Source organism: Gymnodraco acuticeps, unplaced genomic scaffold (genome assembly GCF_902827175.1).
Source record: "Gymnodraco acuticeps unplaced genomic scaffold, fGymAcu1.1, whole genome shotgun sequence".
Classification (NCBI taxonomy): domain Eukaryota; kingdom Metazoa; phylum Chordata; class Actinopteri; order Perciformes; family Bathydraconidae; genus Gymnodraco; species Gymnodraco acuticeps.
Window position 1 is genome coordinate 675 of NW_022990223.1, and position 23098 is coordinate 23772.

At 42.3% G+C, this 23098-nt stretch overlaps 1 protein-coding gene and 1 pseudogene across 3 annotated transcripts; both read left to right on the plus strand.

Moving 5' to 3' along the window:
- The first annotated feature begins 1714 nt into the window (after nucleotides 1-1714).
- Nucleotides 1715-23098, plus strand: part of LOC117547782 — a 253890-nt pseudogene continuing 232506 nt past the window's right edge.
- LOC117547783 (zinc finger protein 479-like) lies at nucleotides 1729-20778 on the plus strand. 3 transcript variants are annotated; one of them, XM_034218605.1, is made up of 4 exons: nucleotides 1729-1950; nucleotides 2473-2538; nucleotides 19610-20513; nucleotides 20598-20778. In XM_034218605.1, exons 2-4 carry the CDS (start codon nucleotides 2506-2508, stop codon nucleotides 20642-20644), a joined length of 984 nt encoding a protein of 327 aa, XP_034074496.1. In that variant the 5' UTR covers nucleotides 1729-1950; nucleotides 2473-2505; the 3' UTR covers nucleotides 20645-20778. The 3 variants fall into 3 exon arrangements, with proteins under 3 accessions (XP_034074496.1, XP_034074494.1, XP_034074495.1); XM_034218603.1 differs by having other exon boundaries at nucleotides 19610-20778; XM_034218604.1 differs by having other exon boundaries at nucleotides 1754-1954; nucleotides 19610-20778.

Sequence of the window (23098 nt, forward strand, 5' to 3'; positions counted from 1 at the left end):
AGCAGTGGTTCCCAAACGGTGTGCCGCGGCACACTGGTGTGCCGTGAGGCAAGTCCGGGTGTGCCGTGGGATTTTGTGACAACCATACGTTATTATTGCAATATACAACTACACAAAAATAATTATTTTTAAATTTACTATATCAGTACTTTGTAGGTTTATATGTACGCAATCTGCGCGACTTGCGCGTCCACATCTCAACGTGCAGTGCTGCATTTCATGCTGAGTCGGCGATAACTTTCGAGGGGTGGAGGTATGCCCATTATTTTGAGTTCGTCCGAAGAATAGACAGGAATGTGACGGTGAGGTGCAAACTGTGTCCAGGCCAGAAGCTGTTATCCACTGCTGTAAACACCAAGTCAAACCTCAACAAGCACCTGCAAAGAACACATGCTTTTTTGTTTATATCACGTAGTCTGTTTCTTCTTCTCTGTCTTCCGGTTGTTGCCTGTTTTGAATGACAAATACACACTACCGCCGCCTGCTGGTAAGGAAAGTTATTGCCACTCACGCATGCGCAGTTCGTACGTGCTCGGCGAGTAAAGTAACGAGTTACTTTATGTAGATGGTAACGAAGTAGTGTAATATATTACTTTTTAAAAAAAGTAATATGTAATATATAACGACCCCATCTCTGGAGTTGGCGTTCTCTACTCTGGTTTACATGAAGAACAACAGGAGGTCACGGCTCTCTGTTGAACAGGACAAGCGAGTGGCCCTCTCCTCAGTGCCACCAAGGATTAAAACATTCTGCGCGCCCCGACAGGCACATGTATCTCACTAATTTGTAAGTCGGCAAAAATATTTACAATAGCACATGTTTCAATGCTGATTGCTGAAATGTTACATTTATAATTTGTAGTTCAGGACCATGGACAATGCAGCTTCCTTGCATTGACAGTTCTCTGTGCTGAATTTCTGCTGAGTTTCCTTTGCCTCATTTTTTATTTTGTGACCTGTCTGGTTTAAATGAGTGTGTTGCTGCTTTGATGAAGCCTAATTTGATAAAGTTTCAAATTAATTTCTGAAATATTTCGTTAATAAATATTTCATGAGTAATATAGTTGTCTTTGTCACATTTTATTTGGCATTAGTAAATAATTATGCACATTTACAGATATTTTACATGATATGAGTGATAACACGTGTTATAAGGGCTATTTTGCACAATAGGTGTGCCTTGAGATTTGTACTTGTCCTTTGGTGTGCCTTGGGCACAAAAAGTTTGGGAACCACTGCACTAGAGTATCTAAAGAATACACAATATACAGAAAATACTGTATACATGGAGTACATTAAACAGTCTTACTTGCTAATGTTTGCTTTCTGTGTTAACTTAGTGATAGTTAATGACACAGATAGCGTTATAACCGTGGTTCAAACAACCGTTAATGTCACTTTCTATGTGAATAAAGTCATTTTAATGAAACAAAAGTGAACAAACTGAGCTGTAAGTTAGAATGTAAGTTGCTACACAGATTATGATGAATTATAACTATCTGACCTTTCTATAATTTTCTCCTCTGCTTAACATCACATTGACTAAATGGATCAATTTGGAACATGTTTACGTCACAGCAGCATAGATGAGACAAGGCACTGCACATGATGTGATAACACACTACATATAAACATCTAGAAATAGAACATATCATTGAATAAAACTCTTTGAATTCCTCCTCTTCACTCCTGACAGTTTTCCACCTGAAGCAGCTCTGTGGTCTTCATCAGGACCCAGTGTTCCCAGAGAGGACCTGAAGCAGCTCTGTGGTCTTCATCAGGACCCAGTGTTCCCAGAGCGGACCTGAAGCAGCTCTGTGGTCTTCATCAGGACCCAGTGTCCCCAGAGCGGACCTGAAGCAGCTCTGTGGTCTTCATCAGGACCCAGTGTTCCCAGAGAGGACCTGAAGCAGCTCTGTGGTCTTCTCAGTGTTTCCAGCTTAAAAGCAGGTAGGTGTGTGTGTGATACCTTAATAATTACTTTCTCTAACATTATTTATCCCACAGTATATCCATAAGTTATATGCATACCGTTTAGTTTGAGTGAACGCTCCCCTTTTACCTTCAGCATATTGTTTTAGTACGGTAACTCTTCTTTATTACCGTTAGCATACTGGTTTCTGTTGGGTAACTCCTTTTATGTTACAGGATGAATCCTCAGTTTATTGACTTGTTGTTTCTAGTCTCCTCCTGACTTACAGAGTCCTGGAGCTGTGAGTTTCTCCTCTTCAGTGAAGCAGCTTTATTACTGTCTCCTATTGTTGCAGACAAAGTAGCATTACATGGAAATATTCAAGTAAAGTAAAAGTACCTCTAAATAGTACTTAAGTACAGTACTTGAGTAAATGTACTTAGTTACTTCTCACCTCTGCTATGAACCTACGAAGTAGCTGTAGATTAGTTTTGTTGTGTCTGTCGGTTGTATTGAGTTGTCTTGTTTTGTGTCAGCTGTAGTTGTGTTGATTATTTCAGAGACCCAGCCGGAGAAGGAGAACTGGGAGCATTATGGAGGAGAACAAGGAGACCCCTGGAGCTCAGGTCAGTGTGCACTTCATCACAATATATTCCTAATTCCAGCGTTTCCGCCAGGCGGGTGTCTTGCCGCCATTTGACGCCCTTATTCAGCTCGGAACGCCCTGAACTCGAGCCGAGGGCGTCCAAAAGACTTTTTATCGCTTGAAATTACGAAAAAGGACAAGGACATCCCTCTGTTAGAGTGGAAAAGGAGTCTGGTGGGATTCTTTTCACCGCCAGCAAAAGTGTGTTCCTGTGCTAGTGGAGCACGCGCGTGAACTGCGAGCGCCGGAGCCTCGCAGCGGCGAAATTGAGGCTCTGGTAAACTGTGGTAACATGAAGAGCCGTTTGGGAGCCGAAAGAGCCGGCTCTTCTTAGTGAGCCGAGCCAAATGATCCGACTCACTAAAAAGAGCCGGGATTCCCATCACTAATACGTAAAGAGATGGTATCTATAAGGGATGGCTCAATTCAAAATTCAAGTCCAGGGTTTCCCTCACATAGACTTTACTTGGGCCGCCCAGGTTTAACGGCCACCAAAGTATATTTCCCGACCCATTCATTATTATTTTTGTATCTGTCCGTGAGCACGACGCCATCTGCAATCGATTTACTAGTGGACAATAGGCGCATTCACACTGCGGTACTTTTCCCACAAAGGTTCATGTGAACTTAGTTCATGTGAACTCTTTTATCGCGTTCACACCAAAAAGAGCCGGTACTAAAATTAGTTCATGTGAACCTTTTTACCCCCTCGAAAGTCCCTGCTAGAAAGCAGGGACTTTCGAGCGGCTCTTTTGTGAGAAAAGAGCTATATTTCTGATTGGCTGGGCGGATTGCAAACCACGCCCCGTAAAACTCCCAAAAAGTTTTGTGAAGCCGCCATTTTATTATCCTCGCATTAGCATTATTAACATTAGCCCAGCGCAGAAACGCAGAGAGACTAACTTATGGCAACACAAAATAAAACATGGGAGCGGTGGAGATGAGGAGGTGTCGGCGTTCTGGCGATTTACTCGGAAGGCTTCAGTAGAAGCTGCTGGGACTCCCAGCAGTTTCTACTGAAGCCAGTCCCCAACTCCGGGGACTTCCGGCCGGGGACTTTGGGCGGCAGTAAACGCCTTGAAGTGGTTTGCGGCCTGCCAGTAAACCCAAAGCAGAAGAAGAACAAGTGACATCAGCGGCTTCATTGCCTAATCCACCCCCACGGACTTTTTCCAGTGTGAACGCGATCTGTACTTAGTTCACATGAACCTTTGTGGGAAAAGTACCGCAGTGTGAATGCGCCTAATGATCCCTCGCTTGCTGTACCTGTTCGCTCTGCTATTGCGTGGAGGGTCTGCTAACAAGCAGCAGCCAACAGAAAGGTTCATGTTAATGTTGTTGCACCTCACGAATGCCTAATACTGTTATCCCCAAATGAAAGATCACAACCTGTTTTGAAATATACAATATGAATGTTCAATATGGTTAGATAGAGGTTAGAACGTTGTTGTCTATGATTCTTTAATTGTCAGATCAAGTCTGAAATGTGACTTGCATCACAGCAGCTCCATGTGTAACATCAACATAGACACATAAGACAAACACAATACATGAGAAACAAACAACAAACATATAACATAACATCAGGGGCATGTACTACGAAGCTGGTTCAACCTAACCTGGATATGTTTGAGTTAGCCGGTTGGCCTAATCCAAAACATACGCACTCTCGCTAAACGGTACTACGACGCGGGTTATCAAGTGGATCGCTCAAGCCAGCCGTGTCCTATCTAGTTAGGTGCGCGTTCACATGAAAGGGGTGGTATTTGGAGTATTATGTGAAATAATACTTCTGCATACAGTATGTGACACTGTGAGTGTTGCACGGCCAGATACGGCTCAGCTGACTCAGATAAGAAAATATATGATACATTATGGTGTGATATGCTGCAGACTGTACTGTTACTCTGATCCGGTTACTTATGTTGTGGCAGATCTTTAAGTAAGCTTTCTTAACGCTAATGTTATAATAGTCAGATTGCTCTGAAGATGGAGCTGATATTCTATTAATGTTCACGTTCACACAGTCGCTGATTTTTGCCGGCCGTCTTTCCTGCAACGGCAGTTTTTCTGTATTTCCTTTCTCCTGTAATATGACTTGATCGCTTTAAACTCTGCACACTGAGCTCTGATTGGTCAGCAGGCAGTGCTTTCACTGAGTTGAGCTCTTAGCCTGCAACCTAACCTGGTCCCGACCAGGTTAGCCGCTAAGCATAAGTTACCATGGAGATCGAGCCTGCTAAAAAGAGAACCAGCTTCGTAGGACCGGAAACCCCGAGTTTTCCCTGAAGTTAGCCGGCTAAGCGAAAATCCTGCTTCGTAGTACAGGCCTCTGGTGTTTTTGCTTATAAAGAGCAACAACGGCCTACTATGGAGTCAGATTTGGGTCAATATTCTAGCGCGTAAAACAAGCTACTCACGAGCGGAAAATGTGCTTTTACACGCGCATAAAATGACCCTCGCGCGCAGATTAAACCCCCGCGAGCGGCTCTGCGCTCGCTCGCGAGAGAGACAGCCCTCTTGCTCGCTCGCGGGAGTATCAGCCTCGCGGAGTCTGTCTACGCGTGCGTGAAAAGTTTCTGGCACTTTGGGGCGAAGCCACTGGACTTTGATTGACAGCTGCCAGGAAACCCGGAGTTGCCAGGTTTGATAAATGCCTGAACTACCAAGAGCCGAGGAGTGACGGCAGCAAAATCAGTTGGACGAGATTGAATGGTAAAGTTGTCCATAAAAAACTATTATATTCGTAAAGTGTACAGCAGAGCCGCTCGCTCGCGGGCGCAGAGCCGCTGAGCGGGCGCAGAGCCGGCGCAGAGCCGCTGAGCGGGCGCAGAGCCGGCGCAGAGCCGCTGAGCGGGCGCAGAGCCGGCGCAGAGCCGCGAGCGGGCGCAGAGCCGGCGCAGAGCGCTGAGCGGGGGCGCAGAGCCGCTGAGCGGGCGCAGAGCCGGCGCAGAGCCGCTGAGCGGGCGCAGAGCCGGCGCAGAGCCGCTGAGCGGGCGCAGAGCCGCTGAGCGGGCGCAGAGCCGGCGCAGAGCCGCTGAGCTGGCGCAGAGCCGGCGCAGAGCCGGCGCAGAGCCGCTGAGCCGGCGCAGAGCCGGCGCAGAGCCGGCGCAGAGCCGCTGAGCGGCGCAGCCGGCGCAGAGCCGCTGAGCGGGCGCAGAGCCGGCGCAGAGCCGAGCGGCGGCAGAGCCGGCGCAGAGCCCGCTGAGCGGGCGCAGAGCCCGCGAGCCGCTGAGCGGGCGCAGAGCCGGCGCAGAGCCGGCGCAGAGCCGGCGCAGAGCCGGCGCAGAGCCGCGCAGAGGGCGCGAGCCGGCGAGAGCCGGCGCAGAGCCGGCGCAGAGCCGAGCCGGCGCAGAGCGGCGCAGGCGCAGAGCCGGCGCAGAGCCGGCGCAGAGGCGCAGAAGCGCAGTCGCGCAGAGCCGCGCAGAGCGGCGCAGAGCCGGCGCGAGCCGGCGCAGAGCCGGCGCAGAGGGGCTCAGAGCCGGCGCAGAGCCGCGCGCCGAGAGCCGGCGCGAGCCCGCAGAGGGCGGCTGCGTTACACACTGCGTTACTATAGTTTTTTACCTAATAAATAGAAGGTTTGTATGGTTCTTATTGTTCAATTACTGAAGCGTCTAATTATTCTTTTTTTAGAGCGGGTTTATGTACTGCGTCTTTCAGAGCCTGTAGGAAAAACACTGAGTTAAGACCTTTTTTAACTATATGAATTAATCTGAGGGCCATGCACGGAAAAACATCTTTGAAAAATCCTGTTGAATAATATCAAGCAGCAGGAGGAGGATTTTAGATGTTGTATAATGTCCTCTAGGTTTTTATCATTAATCTGATGGAACTGTGTCATGGTGTCTGAATTGATGTTAAGTGGACACAGAGACAACACATTTGCTGTACCTGATGCAGAGGCACTGACTGCTTGTCTGATTCTCTGAATGTTGTCAGTGAAGAAGGCAAAATCATTTTACGCCCTGGTGGATAGAAGCTCAGAGGCTACTGACACTGGGGGGTTAGTTGGTCTGTCGACGGTAGCAAACAAGGCACGTGCGTTGTTTTTGTTTTTGGCAATGATGTCAGAGAAGAAAGATTGTCGGGCAATTTTCAATTCCAAATTATAAAAGCCAAGTCTCTCTTTATAGATTTCAAAATTAACTTGGAGATTTGGTTTTCTCCACCTACGTTCAGCTTTTCAACACTCTCTTTTTTCTTCTCTCACGGTCATGGCCTTTCTCCATGAAGATATTTTCTTGCCAGTCACTTCCTTTACCCTAGTTGGAGCAATGGCATCTATAACATTTTAATTTTTGAATTAAAATGATCTACTAGCTCATTTACTGAGATGTTAGCAGGGGCAAGTGTGGAAGAAACATTCAGAGTAAACATTTCCCTAGTATTTTCAGTTAAATATCGCTTTGTGGTTACCTCTTTTTGAACATTTGTGTGAACAGAAATAGAGCTCTCAAAGGAATGATCAGAGAGCGCAACATCAGTCACCACAACCTCAGAGATATTCAGACCCTTTGAGATCATTAAGTCCAGAGTGTGCCCCTTATTGTGCGTGGGCTCCGTCACATGCTGAGTCAGTCCATAGTTATCAAGACAGCCCCTCTGTCCTGGGGGTTGTCAACATGGATGTTAAAATCACCAACACTGACTAGATGGTCAAAGTCAAAACACACTATAGACAGCATCTCAGTAAAGTCATCAAAAGAAGCTAAGAGCACAGCTGAACTCCCGAAGCCCTGAGGGGCCCCTACATTGGTTGTGATGGCAGATGACAGGGTTTTGTTAACCTTCACAAGTTGCTCTCTACTGGTGAGGAAAGCGGCATACCAGTAAATCAGGTATGGATTTACTTCCATTTTGGCCATTTTTGACACCAAGATGTCTGCTTGTATTGTGTTGCAGCTGAGAAGTCTAGGAAGAGGGCTCTTGCATACAGATGAAGCGCTCCATTTCAGACGCCTACCCGTGCGGGTCCGTGATCGGCACAGGGTGGGCCCCTGCTGAAAAGGAAAACCCCCCCCGCAGGACTTGAAACGCCCCCTTGATAAATACATTTAATTATAATGAAACCAGCTGCAATGGATAATGGATCCACCAGGGGGAGCCGTGATTAAAAAGCTGCCACACTGGAACCCATGTGAAATAAACAGCTGATCTACAGGTATCTGACATAGCGGATATTTGTTAAGATCCATATGTCACGGATAGGATCATATTCTGTGCTAAATAAGAGACATGTAATCATTTACTAAACATCCCCATGTTTTATTTAACAAAATAATGTTTAATTCACGTTGGCCTAAGTACAAAACCATCGCTATGTTTTTAGATCAGGAAATGCATCCAGGCTCAAACAAACGATTTTCAATCATCATCCTCACGATCATTTAATGTAGGCTATCATATGTTCGCGAGTTGAAATGAATGCACTAAATTTAATCCACGTGAGTTTACAACAACAAAAATAATCGCTTTGTTTTTACATCACATCCGACCGGAGGAAAATGCAGCACGGGTCTCACGACCGATCATCCTAATCCCACGGGCAAACAATAATATGTACAGTGTTAATAGTTTACTGTATTATTAGTGTCTAATATTACTGGGGGTTTCGGAATGGTAGCCTACTGGATTTAGATTTATTGTATCGGCTTCATATCGCAATATATTCCCGAAGTCTGAAATGCAAAAATGTCCCACATTAGGGCAATTCACCCTACATTTAATCATTCATACAAAATCATATTTCGTTTCTTTTTAACTAAATAAATGTGGTGTAATCCACATAATTTACTGTGTTAATTGTTTACTGTAGTATTGTGCACATTACTTTTCGCTGCTTGTTGCACCCCTGGTTAGAAGCTAAACTGCATTTCGTTGTCTCAGTACCTGCAATATGTGCAATAACAATAAAGTGAAATCTAATCTTGAGCAGGAACAAATGTATTTAGGCTACTTAGTACATATCTGACATAAACGATTAAACACATTTGTGCATTCTTTAAACCGAGTCCAGCCGAGTCCGGAGGTGGCGGCACATTAAAGTGTGCACCTGATTGTTTAGCTTGAAGGTGCCTGATGACATTTAATCATTCAAACTAAATCATATTTCGTTTATTTTTAATGAAATAAATGTGGTTTAATCCACATAATGTAGGCCTATTGTGTTAATTGTTTAGTATTGTTTAACTTGAAGGTGCCTGATGTGAACATTTCCAGAAGAACTCTAGCTTGAATGGCCTTTGTATGTATACAGTAGGCCTACACATAGGCGGCGCGTGAGGCTCAGGTTTGGGAAGGCTAAATAACTTTTTATTTCATCTTACGCTGCCCGCCTCCGGCGTCTATAGAAAAGAGATCAACTCAGTGAAAGCACCGCCTGCTGACCGATCAGAGCTCAGTGTGCGGAGTTGAAATCTATCAAGTCATATTACAGGAAAAAGGAAATGCAGTTTAAACTGCCGTATGCAGAGAAGACGCCGACGTGTCGCACTTATCATTCATATCACACTGACATCACATCATCAATCAGATCATCGATCTCACATCGATATCACAATATTTCCTTATCTGAGTCAGCTTCTCGAGCCGTATCTGGCCGTGCAACACTTAGTTACATTGTCACATATACTGTATGCAGACGTATTATTTTAAGCAACACATTAAGTTGACGAAACACTCAACTCAAATGTAATAAAGTCAGATCCCCTCGTGTTTTAGATGGGGCAGTATCATAAAACTGTTGTACGCTTTCAAACACTCGGTAGTTTATTTTTTAACGAGTTGTTCTGTATTCTCCTTGCAGGTGCAACTATGTGGCTTGTATCCTGGATTATATGTTTAAGTCATCATGGATGTTTAAAGTTCATATTTGTCTAATATTAGTTTACGTTTCATTAATGAAGTATGATGTTGCGCTGTCAGTACACTTGTCCCCGTTTGTGATTGGTCAAATGTAGCTAACCCCGCCCCTTTCACGTGAACGCGTTCTCAGCTGGAGAGAGAAACCCTGGCTTGATTTACCGAGTTGATAACCAGCGCCGTAGGACCGTTTAGCGAGATCTCGTTTGTTAGAGTTAGTTAAGATAACTCAAGCATATCCAGGGTCTGTTGAACTGGCTTCGTGGTACAGGGCACAGGTGGCTGCATAGCAGCGCTAATGTCAAAGACATTATATTTTTATTTTACCAGGATGCAGTTACACAAATATTTGGGAAGGCTTAGCCTTCCCTAGCCTCCAGCACCCGCCGCCCCTGGGCCTACAGTATAGCCCAACCATGTACACCTTCCTTTTTTCCCGTCCAAAGTTTGAATTGGATAAAGGTAATGGTTATCGATGGTGCTTTTATAGCCTATTGTATAATAACTGTGATTTATATTGCTTTTCAAATGCATATACACTGCATTTACACTGCTCTTCCCGTCAAGAATATGAATAGAACTTAGTTAGATCACTTTACATTTCTGCAAATAAATTTTTAATCACACACGTCTCCCCGTCCCGAAAATGATAAATAAAATAAAAAGAGGAAACTATTTTCAAGTTCAGTTTTCAACGTTTTATTTAAAATGACTGACATAACACAGACACCATACTGTAGGCCAGGGCTATTCAGTTACACATTCAGTTGGGCCAGATTTTATAACTACAAAATTCAGCTGGGCCAGACATTCAGCGGCCTGTAAAAAGCAGGTAATGGCACATTTTAAACCAACACATATTACTGCGATGAAAAACATGCCATTTTTATTCATTGTTCATCCAACAAAGGTACGTCAAAAAGTGCATAAAAACACAGCAAATTAGCATTAATTTAACAGAATCTGAAAAAAATGCACAGTTGTTGCATTACATTCGTTTGCTTCAGAAGTCAAATATTCAGGTTTTTTTTTAACCAGGCACATCACAAAGTGCATTTAACTGAATACAATAATAGCAGTCTTAATAAATGTCCTCACATACAAAATAAAATTGGATACATAATGACACATGCACATCAAAAAGTGCATTAACAAACAGTTAAAGAGCTCCAATGTAACACAAAGAGGTAGTACTGTAGCAATACTATTTTTTCACTTTTCAAGTAATAACAACAAAATCATGCGTTTTGGTCACATTTGACCAGACACATTACAAAGTGCATTTAAATGAATACAAAAAGAACTGTCAAACCCTTCAGTGCACAAACCCATAACAAGGGATAAGGGTAACTAACATATGAATGAATACTACACTACACGTCTACTATAGTAAACTAGGTGCTTACTATCACCTCATTTGTGATTTGTCATCGCTGACTTTCTCAATGGGAGAAGTGACATTTTTAGTTTTGAACAAGAGCAGTGATTTTTGGCTCATAGGATGTCAATGCAATCCTAAGACATTGGTGAAGAGTGCTGTCAGTCAGGGAGCAGCGAGTGCTACTTTTGATTGAGTTTATGTGTGAAAAGCTTGCTTCACATTTGTATGTTGATCCAAACATACTGAGCACACAGATCGCTACTTTCTGAACGTTAGGGATCTGCTTTTTTTTTTACATCACTCTAAAACTTCGCTGGCCCGTTAGTGCGCTGCTCTTGTGCCATGGTTACGGATGACTGCATGTCAATAAGTTCCAGTGTACATTTCCCCTCGTCGATGCAGGGGACCACTTCCTTTGCTCTGGTTGATACGTCCCCCTCTATTGCAACAGTGAAGGGGTCTCTGACAAAGCCCATCACCTCTGTGGGCAGAGCAAGTCCATCCAATCGACCCGCAAAGTTATCTTTCAACCTCGCAATGAAATATGTCATCACATCCGTGATTTGTGCCGGGGATGTGATGTGTTTGTGGAGCGTCGGAAAATGCAGCATCCAACCCGTACTCAAGTCGGTCGCGAAAAGGTCCAGCTTGACTTGGAATGCACGCATCTGCTCCACAAAATCAATGACCGTTTTGTCTCTGTTTACACTTCAGAGTTGAGAGAGACATGTTTTAGAGTTGCCATCATCACCGTTACTAGCAGCACCACGAGATGAACTTTCAAAAAACGTGCTGCGTTGTGGTTTCTATGCAACGCAGAGTGTTGCGTTCATGGTCTGCACTAGTGTAGGAATTTGGCTACGGGAGGCTGGGCCACTCGGGAGTTGGGTCTGGGCCGCATCTGGCCCGCGGGCCTCCATTTGAATAGGCCTGCTGTAGGCCTATCTGCTGCGGAAACCAGGACGAGCTATTTCGGGATCTGTTTTTCGGGGGCTCCTCAGTCTCTCATTTACCCGGCTCCTGATTAGGACACATCCTGGGGATTGTGTTTACAAACATTGACCAGACCGTTCACCAGCCCCCACCCCCCATGTTGCCTATGCTGTCCTGTTTAAAACGAATTGGCCATCGGAATGTGTGGAGGAATTCTCCCAAGGGTCACATTCCACAGCTCCCCCCCCCCCCCCCCCCCCCCCCCCTCCCACTCCTGTGATCTCCCATCCCCCCAGTCTGTAGGTTTGTGTTTGCATATTTCTATCCCGTAATTCATACTGGTCCTCTCACGCACATACATTCTCCTTACAGTATACATACATAGGCTATATGAGTCTGTGTATCTACGGACCATTTGTTTTTCTTTATTAAAAAAGTAAACGGAAGAGCGTCTGAGAGGCGTTTTTGCCCTTTTGCTTGTTACCTTACTAAATGGTCTAATGTCTAATGGTCAGTGGAGCGAGGGGGAGGCCCGCGAAACTCGCGGAAGTGATTTCAAAACAAAAAGCACTCGTTTGCTTGGAACAAAGAAAACGGCCAAGACACACATTGAGTCCAGAAAATGAATGTTATTAAGGGCTGTAAATATAATAAGCCTGTGTCTAAAATTGACAACAGGCTTATTATATTTACAGCCCTTAAGATACACTTTTGTGTTTAACAGCTGACCACTACCATGACGTACTTTGTTTTAGTAGATTTCGCATGAGAGCAAAATGTATAAATGAGTGAGTGACAATATATGAATGTGTGCATTGAAATATGATAATATGAGAGCAAAATGTATGAATGTGTGAGTATATATACGTGTGTGAGAGTGAAAATGTATGTATGTAAAAGGAGAATATATGTGTGTAACAGTGAAAATATGCTGCATTTTGAATGTCCGATAGTCCACCATTTCCACCGGAAATATCAAACATTTAATAAAAGTGAAAAACAATGAACAAGACTTAACGTATTCATCATAATTAATTATATTTATTTCGTTTGTATGTAGGATTTTTGACTTTGTTTAGAGCAGTGATCTTCTACTATATGAACATTTTGGACCCAAAATCACAAAAAAAACTTAAAAACAGATTTTGAAAATGATATTATTTTTCATAGGTAACACAAACATACACAACGAAACCATTTAAAAGCTGGAAATATATACATGGGATGTCACTATGATAATGTGAAAGTTTGATTGAGGTAGCATGGGATTTCATTCTGATAAGGCAAAAGTGTTATTATAAATATAATACAAATATATATATATATACACATTATGTACAAAAATCAGTTTTTTCTGTCTTTATCTGTGCCGCGCTTCAAAGCGGTTTCTGTCAATACGACACAGAGGGCAACATCACAGGTTCCTCCTCCTCCATGTCAAAAAACAAGCTTAAAGCTTGACTCACGTTCAGAGTTCTCTTCATCATAGTTGAATCTTCAAAACTGTAAATCTATCTAACTATATCTAAATTCTCAATGTTTGTCTGTCACTTTACTTCAATCCAGTCTCTCTTCGTCTCCCGCCGCCTGTCTTCGTATATCGTCGTCTCTCTCATTTCCCGCCGTCTCTCTTCGGTTCCCGCCGTCCCTCTTCGTCTCTTTTCGTCTCGTTTCGTATCACTCCGTTTACCTGAATACCTCACCCCCTCCCTGGTAAATACTTCCTGTTGAGCAGAATCTACAGTTTCCAGTATTTTCCGTTTCGTAAAATTATCAAATACGGCGAAGATATTAAAATATGTGCTTCCATTATTCATACTTCTGAAATATATCTGTATTAACTTTATATCATCGTATGTCCGTGTTTATTTTTGTCTGTTTATTGGGTCTTTTTGCATGAAACAAAGACTGGCATATAGTTTCAAGCCAGTACTTTCGACATAAATACACATATACATCCTGTTGAGCAGGATCTACAGTTTCCAGTATTTTCCGTTTCGTAAAATGATCAAATGCGGCGAATATATTCAAATATGTGCTTCCATTTTTCATACTCTTGAAATGTATTAACTTTATATCATCGTATCTCCGTGTTTACTGGGTCTTTTTGCATGAAACAAAGACTGGGATATAGTTTCAAGCCAGTACTTTCGACAGAAACACACGGCAATGTTGTCCGGACTGTTGTTATTATGCGGCACAGGTCATGTGATCTGATCACGCCGGCGTGACGGTCGACTCCAAAGGGTTAATATTAAATACATATAAGTATTTTTACAACTTGTATTTAGAAATACTCTGTTGTAATTATTGATGCATAAATGTGTTCATCCATTCAATGTGGCATCTGCTATAATGGAGTTAATGTATGATATTACTTAATAATACAATACATTATAATATATGATAATTATATTTTAGTTTTATTCATTTCTTATTTCATAGTTTCTCATTATTATTATTTTTATCGCTCATCTTATTTTTGATTTTATTAATCTGTGTGAATCTGTGCTGTCCTGTTTCTCACTCTCACCCTGTTGCTGTTTGAACTACTGAATTTCCCCACGGGATTAATAAAGGTCCATCTTATCTTATCTTAATGTATAAGTTGATTTACTTCAATCTACTGTACTGTGTAAAAACACCCCAACAATATTACAAGAAATATACTGCATAAAGCAAACTATAAACTTTATTTGATCTAAAATATTGATGTTTTTTCATTATAGTAGCTTGTGAAAACCATACAGTAACAAATAAGTGATTACATGCTACAGTATTCAGTAAAACACAACTGCAGAGCTGCAAAAATTGCAAACAGACTAAGTTCATCCACAACCAGTTGTCTTTGTATATTTTGTGAATGAAGCGCCATCTCATGGTTAAATCCTGTAATTGAACAAATGGGGAAATTGGGTAACGCCCTCTAGCAATTTGGCAACACCCCCAGCCACTGGCATCAGCTGGGCTTTTGACTGGGACACACCACCCACCTGAGTCTGATCTGGAGTGCTTCATCTGTAGGTGTGAAGTTTATCTAAATGTTTAGTGATCATATGAACCAGAGTAGCAACAGTACCACCCCCTTGCTTATAGGCAAATTGGTATGGATCAAGTATGTCTTGTCCGTCACAATAGGTTTAGCTGAAGAGGTCATTCCTGTCATGGTTCTCATGGTGTCCCACACTTTTTTGGGGTCTTTGGCTTTAAAAGCATTTCCCAAAAGCTCTCTGTGTGCCAGTTTTGATTCCCTCAATTTGACTTTCAGTTCTTTCTCTGTCTAAGTGCTCCCATAGCCATTTTCCTAACTTTTTTTAATGTCCTTAGTCACATATGATTCATTACTTGGATAGATTTGTATTTCTTTAGTGGGAACACAGAAGTTAATATAGTCTTTAGGGATGCTCCGATCGATCGGTCACCGATCGATCGGTGCTCTCTAAACATGCTGATCGTGAGAGCCGATCGCATGACGTAAAATACATGACACTTTTCTCTGTGTGTGGCAAAACAAGCTCGCCAGAATGGCTTCACCGGTCTGGCATTATTTTAAGGTGTCCGAAAAAGACAGTAAAATAGCGGTATGCAACGTGAAGCAGAAATCCTGCAGCTCCACCCGCTGTGATGGACCGGTGAGCGGAGCAACACACACACTAAGAGTTAGACCTAACACACTTAGCTATTTGATCTACCTCTGGAACTAGTTATACATATATTTATTCTTCACTGTCGGATCACTCATTACTGGATCAGTGAGCTGCATGAGATACTGACAGGCTGTCAGGAGAGGGAGAGAGGAAAAGAGAGCGCTTCCGCTCATTTCTCCCATGTTATTATTAGGGTTGCAAAATTCCGGGAATTTTCAAAGATGGAAACTTTCCATGGGAATTTATGGGAATAAACTGGGAATTTGAAGAAAAAATTGAAGGTTTGCTCTTCGTAGGGAACTTAAATATAGTTGGGGAAAGTATATTTTAGCATAATCTTGACTAAAACAAACAGATGCCGTTCAAGTACACTTTAAACCCCAAGCCTGTTTTTCAGGTTTCAGGCTCGAAAATGACATGCCCAAAACAAAGGACTATAACTTAACTTCTAAAAGGGTTATATGAATAATTTCTTTTATCAAAGCAAGGTCACATCTGTGAGTTGGATGTAGAAGTGTCAGAATCAATAAAGATGTTTCAGTGTCAGAGTAAATCCAGATGGAACATAGTCAAAAAGTGTACATTTTTGTCTCCGCCCAAATAAAACCCATTACTTATAGTGAAAACCACCCTTGAATGATGGGTTAGTAGCCTAAAAGCTTTAGGAATCCAAAGTATAACATATAATAAGTACCCTGTATCAAGATTGAGGCAAAACAAGTGAGAATTGACCTTTTTAGAAAGATTTAGCAAAAAAAAAGTCCAAGCGGACTAAGCTTTGGGCACATTTGGTTCCATCAGTGCCATTTAACCTTTTTCAGGTACCAGACTGTAAAAATCATTGTATAACATTTAATTATCACTATAGGTATTCATTCCATAAAAAAAATAAAATAATTATTGTTAAAAAAATAATAATTGTGTATATATATATATATATATATATATATATATACATATACATATATATATATATATATGTATATATATATATTATATATACTGTATATCTATGTCTATATCTGTCTATCTAGATATGTATATATCTGTCTGTATATCAGTAGATCTCTGTCTGTCTCTGTCTCTATCTGTCTCTGTCTCTGTCTGTCTCTCTGTCTCTGTCTGTCTCTCTCTCTCTGTCTGTCTCTCTGTCTCTCTCTGTCTGTCTCTCTGTCTGTCTCTTGTCTGTCTCTCTGTCTCTCTGTCTCTCTGTCTGTCTCTCTCTCTGTCTGTCTCTCCTCTGTCTGTCTCTCTGTCTCTCTGTCTCTCTGTCTGTCTCTCTCTCTGTCCTCTCTCTGTCTGTCTCTCTCTCTGTCTGTCTCTCTGTCCTCTCTCTGTCTGTCTCTCTCTCTGTCTGTCTCTCTGTCTCCTCTCTGTCTCTCTCTCTGTCTGTCTCTCTCTGTCTCTCTCTCTGTCTGTCTCTCTGTCTCTCTCTGTCTGTCTGTCTCTGTCTGTCTGTCTCTCTGTCTCTCTCTGTCCTGTGTCTCTCTCTGTCTGTCTCTCTCTGTCTCTCTGTCCTCTGTCTCTCTCTGTCTGTCCTCTCTGTCTCTCTCTCATTGTCTGTCTCTCTGTATCCTGTACTGTCCTTCTCTCTTGTCTCTTGTCTCTCTGTATCTCTGTCGTTCTCTCTCTCTTGTCTGTGTATCTCTCTACATCTCTCTCTGTGTCTTGTCTAGTCTCTCCTGTCTCATCTCTCTCTCTGTCTCTCTCTCTCTCTGTCCTGTCTATATGGCTGTCAGCATCAGCTTGTAGATGGTATTTTAAACTCGATGCGCTCTGAAACTACGTGGCGGCCGAGGAAAAAAATACACATGGGTTAATCGCGTTAAAATAATTAGTGGCGTTAATTTTTTTTTTGCGTTAACGCGTTATTAACTTGACAGCCCTAATATATATGTATGTGTGTATATTTGTATGTGTGTATATATGTATGTATGTATGTATGTATAGTCATGAACACATCATTAATGGACGTCTCTTTAAAATGACCGCTCAGAGGAGAGGAGTTCTCATTTCTCTAACCGTCTGCTTTCTCTCCTCGGTTCCCCTCCTCAGTCCTCCGCTTGCATCTCCTGTGGGCGGGACTAAGTATCGAGGATAGGAGTCGAGGAGGTGAAATTTGAGTACTGAGAAACCTCTATTGATTCCTTTATCATTAACAAAGCATTTGTCCAGGATATTGTCTTTCCTGCTGTGATCCCTAACATACTGCTGGAACCCAGGTAACACAGTCTCCAGGCGACATTGCTTCATGTCCCAGAGCACTATTGCCGGTGCATCGGTGGCTGAGTTGTAGCTCGTGAACACAGTGTCCTCTGCCGCTGGGAGGCACGTAAACGACAAACAGTAAAATACACCAGAATTCTCTAGGCAGATAAAAGGGTCCTAACGTCATGCCGAGAATTTCTACGTTGGGATCACAGGTTTGACATTTGACTGAGTATGATCGGCACCACAGATAATTAATATACACACAAATACCGCCTCCTCTGGTTTTCCCAGAGTTCGCATCACTGTCTGCTCGAACAAGGGTGAGTCCGGGTACTTCAAAGAGATTCAGGCTTTGTAGATTGTAGCCAACTTTCCGTGAAACATAATAAAGAGGCCTCAAGAAATTCATGACAGTACCTTGTGTATGTCCTTAGTGTGTCCACGTTGTTGCTCAATGAGCGCAGGTTTGTGAGAATGATGGATGGAAGTGGTGGCCGGCTGAATCTCCGCCGTAGTGGATTCTGAACACCTCCCCTCCTTCCTCGTCTCTTTTTCCTGGTGTTTCTAAGCGGCTCCCGAGGGATTTCATCCAATATTGAAGAGCACAGGTGGCTTGGTGTATTCGTAGGAAGCCGATCGCATTGTAGCTCTAGCATAGCCTCGCGGCTGTAGCAGCGTAGAGGCCGGGGCTCCTCGCCATACCTGTTTGTGCTGTCACTCAGGTGTGTCTTGGAAAGTTGAATGGCCAGACATGGTCTGCAGAAGACAAATGTAATCCACAGGATCAAAAGCATGATCTCTCAAAATAACGTTTCATACAGACAAAACAAAGTTTAGACGATAATTAGACCAACAATAACTAAAACAAGACGAACGGAGCATACTGAGACTCGCAGTGACAGGATGCCGTCTCCCTCTGTCTCCTGTATACCAGGGGTGGGAGTAAGTCATACATGTGCAAGTCTCAAGTTACTGGGGTGAGAGTCAAGCAAGTCAAGTCCTATGAAATCCTGATGAATAACCCCAGTTTCCACATTTAAATCAGTTAAAAGACAGTGGTTATGAAAACTAGAGTTTTATTTTCAACATTAACAACAATGGAGAGTGGGGCTCTGAAATCATAAAACGGGGAATAATTGAGCAGTTCAGTGTGTGTGTGTGTGTGTGTGTGTGTATAGAGGTGCGTGTGGTTAAAACGTAGCAGCCTGCGGTCGCTCGTTAGCTGTTCTAATGAAGGTAAACACAGTGAAGGCACAGCTCTTTGCAGCTGGTGCTGCTCTTCTGAAATTCTGCTGAGTTACACGTTACTGCCTCCTGGTGCTGCAGAGATTTCATGAAGTGAAGGAGGTTTTCCTTCTATAAAACAGCTGTGGGCAGCAGATACTGAGTCACAGACATGAATACATAGGTCAAGGCAGACTGGTTCACAGACTCTAATGTTTTGCCGATCCGGTGCTTGAACAAATAACTCTACACCCCTGGCCGAAATGTCCCTAAAATGAAGTCCGAGTTTGAAATATATCTCAAATAATGTATGTATTTGCCCACATAAACATAACAGTCTGCAATGAAACGGCTGTCTCCTGTGCGCTCCACTTCCTACTTTCTCCTGCGAACGAGATACTTTCACTCTCTTTTTTTTTTCATTGCCCTCTAGGTGCTTAGTACAATGCAAATATTTTATTTTAAAAAGTAAAGTCCTTTCGAGTCATCTGTCTCAAGCCTAAGTCAAGTCATGAATTCAAAGTCAAGTCGAGTCTTTTATCAATGTTAGTCAAGCAAGTCTCAAGTCAAAAAATATGCGAGTCAAGTCATGTGACTCGAGTCCCCCACCTCTGGTATATACTTTGGTTAGAATATTGCTGTATTACTGTATCAAATATAATACAAATATAATAAACACAAACAGTTGATAAGTAGTATTTTGTTAACTCAAGGTTTATATTAAGTGAGTTGTTATTGTGTTAACTTGTGTATTTATGCTTTTTAGATTGACTTTCTCTCTTTCTCTGTTCTAGAAACCAAAAGGAAGAGAGAGATGTCACAGCTGTCAGCAATGTGACAAATCCTTTACAACATCTGGAAATTTAAAGAGCCACCTGCTTATTCACACAGGAGAAAAACCGTATAGCTGTGAAGAGTGTGGGAAAACTTTCACTACATCAGGTGCTCTCAAAACACATCAACGTATTCATACTGGAGAAAAACCATACAGCTGTGAAGAGTGTGGGTCAACTTTCACTAAATCAGATGCTCTCAAAACACATCACCGTATTCATACTGGAGAAAAACCTTACAGCTGTGAAGAGTGTGGGACAACTTTCACTAGATCAGATGCTCTCAAATCACATCAACGTATTCATACTGGAGAAAAACCATACAGCTGTGAAGAGTGTGGGACAACTTTCACTAGATCAGATGCTCTCACATCACATCAATGTATTCATACTGGTGAAAAACCGTACAGCTGTGAAGAGTGTGGGAAAACGTTCACTCAATCAGGTAATCTCAAAAGACATCACCGTATTCACACTGGAGAAAAACCGTACTGGTGTGAAGAGTGTGGGAAAACGTTCACGAGATCAAGTCATCTCAAAAAACATCACCTTATTCACACTGGAGAAAAACCTTACAGCTGTGAAGAGTGTGGGAAAACGTTCACTACATCAGATGCTCTCGCATCACATCACCGTATTCATACTGGAGAAAAACCGTACTGGTGTGAAGAGTGTGGGACAACTTTCACTCAATCAGGTGGTCTCATAACACATCAACGTATTCATACTGGTGAAAAACCGTACAGCTGTGAAGAGTGTGGGAAAACATTCACTACATCAAGTGCTCTCAAAAAACATCACCGTATTCACACTGGAGAAAAACCGTACTGGTGTGAAGAGTGTGGGAAAACTTTCACTCAATCAGGTGCTCTCAAATCACATCTTCGTGTTCACACACTCTTAAAACCGTACTGGTGTGAAGAGTGTGGGAAAACTTTCACTCAATCAGGTGCTCTCAAATCACATCTTCCTGTTCACACACTCTTAAAACCATAGTGGTGTTAAGAGTGTGGGAAAACTTTTTCTTAAAGTATTCACCTTAAAGTCCATGAGCGAGTTTCACTGTTCATTAATCTGCCGAGTAGTTTCTCCAATAATCTGTTTGTTTAATAAAATGTTGTGACTTTAAACTTTGATTGGGATGTTTTTGATAGTTCCTGTTGAGTTAGCAGTCTGTTCTGGTCTAAAAGAACCAATGATTCATGTATCTAGAACACATTTACGATGTTTTCACGTTGATCCTATTCTCTTGTTGAAATGATCAGACTACCAAAAAATAAAATGGCCTTAGAAATAGACTCACAACCCTGCATATCTGTTGTGTTTGGCAGCATATTATAAACATGTCATTCCCTTATTTTCAAATACCACAGGTTGTGTAGTGATGTATTTGAGATGTACTGTCCACATCGCAGACCTGAAGTCGTGCAGTCAATGTATGCGAAGTGTTCAGGACCTTGGTCTCTGACTTTGCATACCTGAGATCCTGCAGTCATTTCCCAAAGATAGTGTGGCATATAGGGAGGTGCAATCTCCTGATGAGACTGTATTATAGTGGAAATCTGCAACCCTAGAAAACAAGATAACATTAGTTAATAATGTTATGGAGTTTCAAAGGAAAAGGGCAGCTGCTCGAAGGACAATCAAATGCACAAAAAAGAGAACATGGAGAGAATTGTGTTCAGAGGAGTAACATTAGGTGATGTCTGGTCCATGTTTAAGCAGATGAGTGGGAAAAGGAAATCCATTAAAATTCCAGGTTGATGTACATAGTGGGCAGCATCTCAGTGATATTCATAGGCAACAAAAACAGCAGTTGCTAGCAGAGAATGAAAACGTGAAGGAGAAGACAGGATAATAGGTCAGCTCTGGATGTGGAATTAGTAAGAGTGAGTAATGATGTGGAAAATGAGAGATAATAGCAATAGTTGACATTGAAAAGGTGTATGACTCTGTGTGGAGGGATGGATTACTGATCAAATTGAGTAGAATGTGTATGGGAGGGAGAATGTTCAATTGGGTAAGGGCCTTTTTAACAGACAGGACATTTAGAGGAAAGGTTGGAGCAGATATTTCCAATTATTTTGAAATAGAAAATGGTATTCCCAAGGGAGTGCAGTCAGTCCAATATTATTTAACATCATGATTAATGACATATTGACATGCTTAGACACATGCATCCAATGGGCTCTATACGCAGATGATGGGGCTATTTGGATGAGGGGAAGACATGCCCCATACGTAATGGAGAATATAGCTAGAGCGATTAAAAAAAGTGGAGAGGTGGTCATATAACTGGGGATTCAAAATGTCAGAAAGCAAGTCATGCTACTTATGGTATTTACAAATAAACTCAAGATTGATGGCCAACAGCTAACACTATATGATCGTCCAATGACAAAGGTGAATGAGTTCAAATACTTAGGACTGTGGTTTGATAGCAATTACACATGGAAAATACACATTAAACAAGTGGGAACAAAATGCTAAAAATTATTAAATGTATTGTGAGCTGTAGCTGGATGCAACTGGGGCGCAGACAAACAAGCATTAATAGACATTTACAGATCAATGATGAGGTCCACAATAGACTAAGGTTGTATAGCGTATGGAGCAGCAGTAAAAACATAACTTAAAAATGGATAAACTACAATATAAAGCATTGCGGCTGTGTATTGGAGCGATAAAGTCATCCCCTGTCAATGCAGTTCTGATAGAAGCAGGAGAGACGCCTCTGGAGATCAGAAGAGAGAGACTTGCTCTGTCATACTGGGTCAGGCTAAAAGGAAGTGGAGAGGAAAATATCACAAACAGAATATTACAGGATTGCTGGGAATATACAAAGTTCCAGGGGCGTGGGTTTGCCTGGACGAGTGAGGAGAGAACGAGGGCATGTGGAGTGGAGACCATCACGCTTGCCAAAGCAACCCCATTTAGCCGTGTTCCTCCATGGCTGTTCCCAGAAGCTAACATAGATGTGAGTATCATAGAAAGGAAAAAAGAGAGGCAAATAAATGAAGTGGGAATTAAAACGAGTACCTGAACGAAAAGTACTACAATTACCTCAAAATGTACACAGATGGTTCTAAGAACAAGGAAGAGTGTGTTGGAGTTGGTATATACATCCCAGACTTTAAAATATCGATCTCAAAAAGAGTGTCTGATCAATTATCAGTGTACACAGCAGAAATGCTGCTGTAATAATAGGATTGCAGTGGGTAGAAGAGGTCAGACCAGATAGGGTGGTGATATGCACAGATTCATTGTCCATATTAAAAAGCATAAAATCAACAACTACTAGAGAAGACATTCTCATAGAACTTAATCATAGCCTGTCCAGACTTCACAGAGGTGGTATAGATCTGCAGTTCTGCTGGGTGCCTGCATGAGGGGGGGAAAGGGAACGAGTGCACATGAGGGGGGGAAAGGGAACGAGTGTGCATGAGGGGG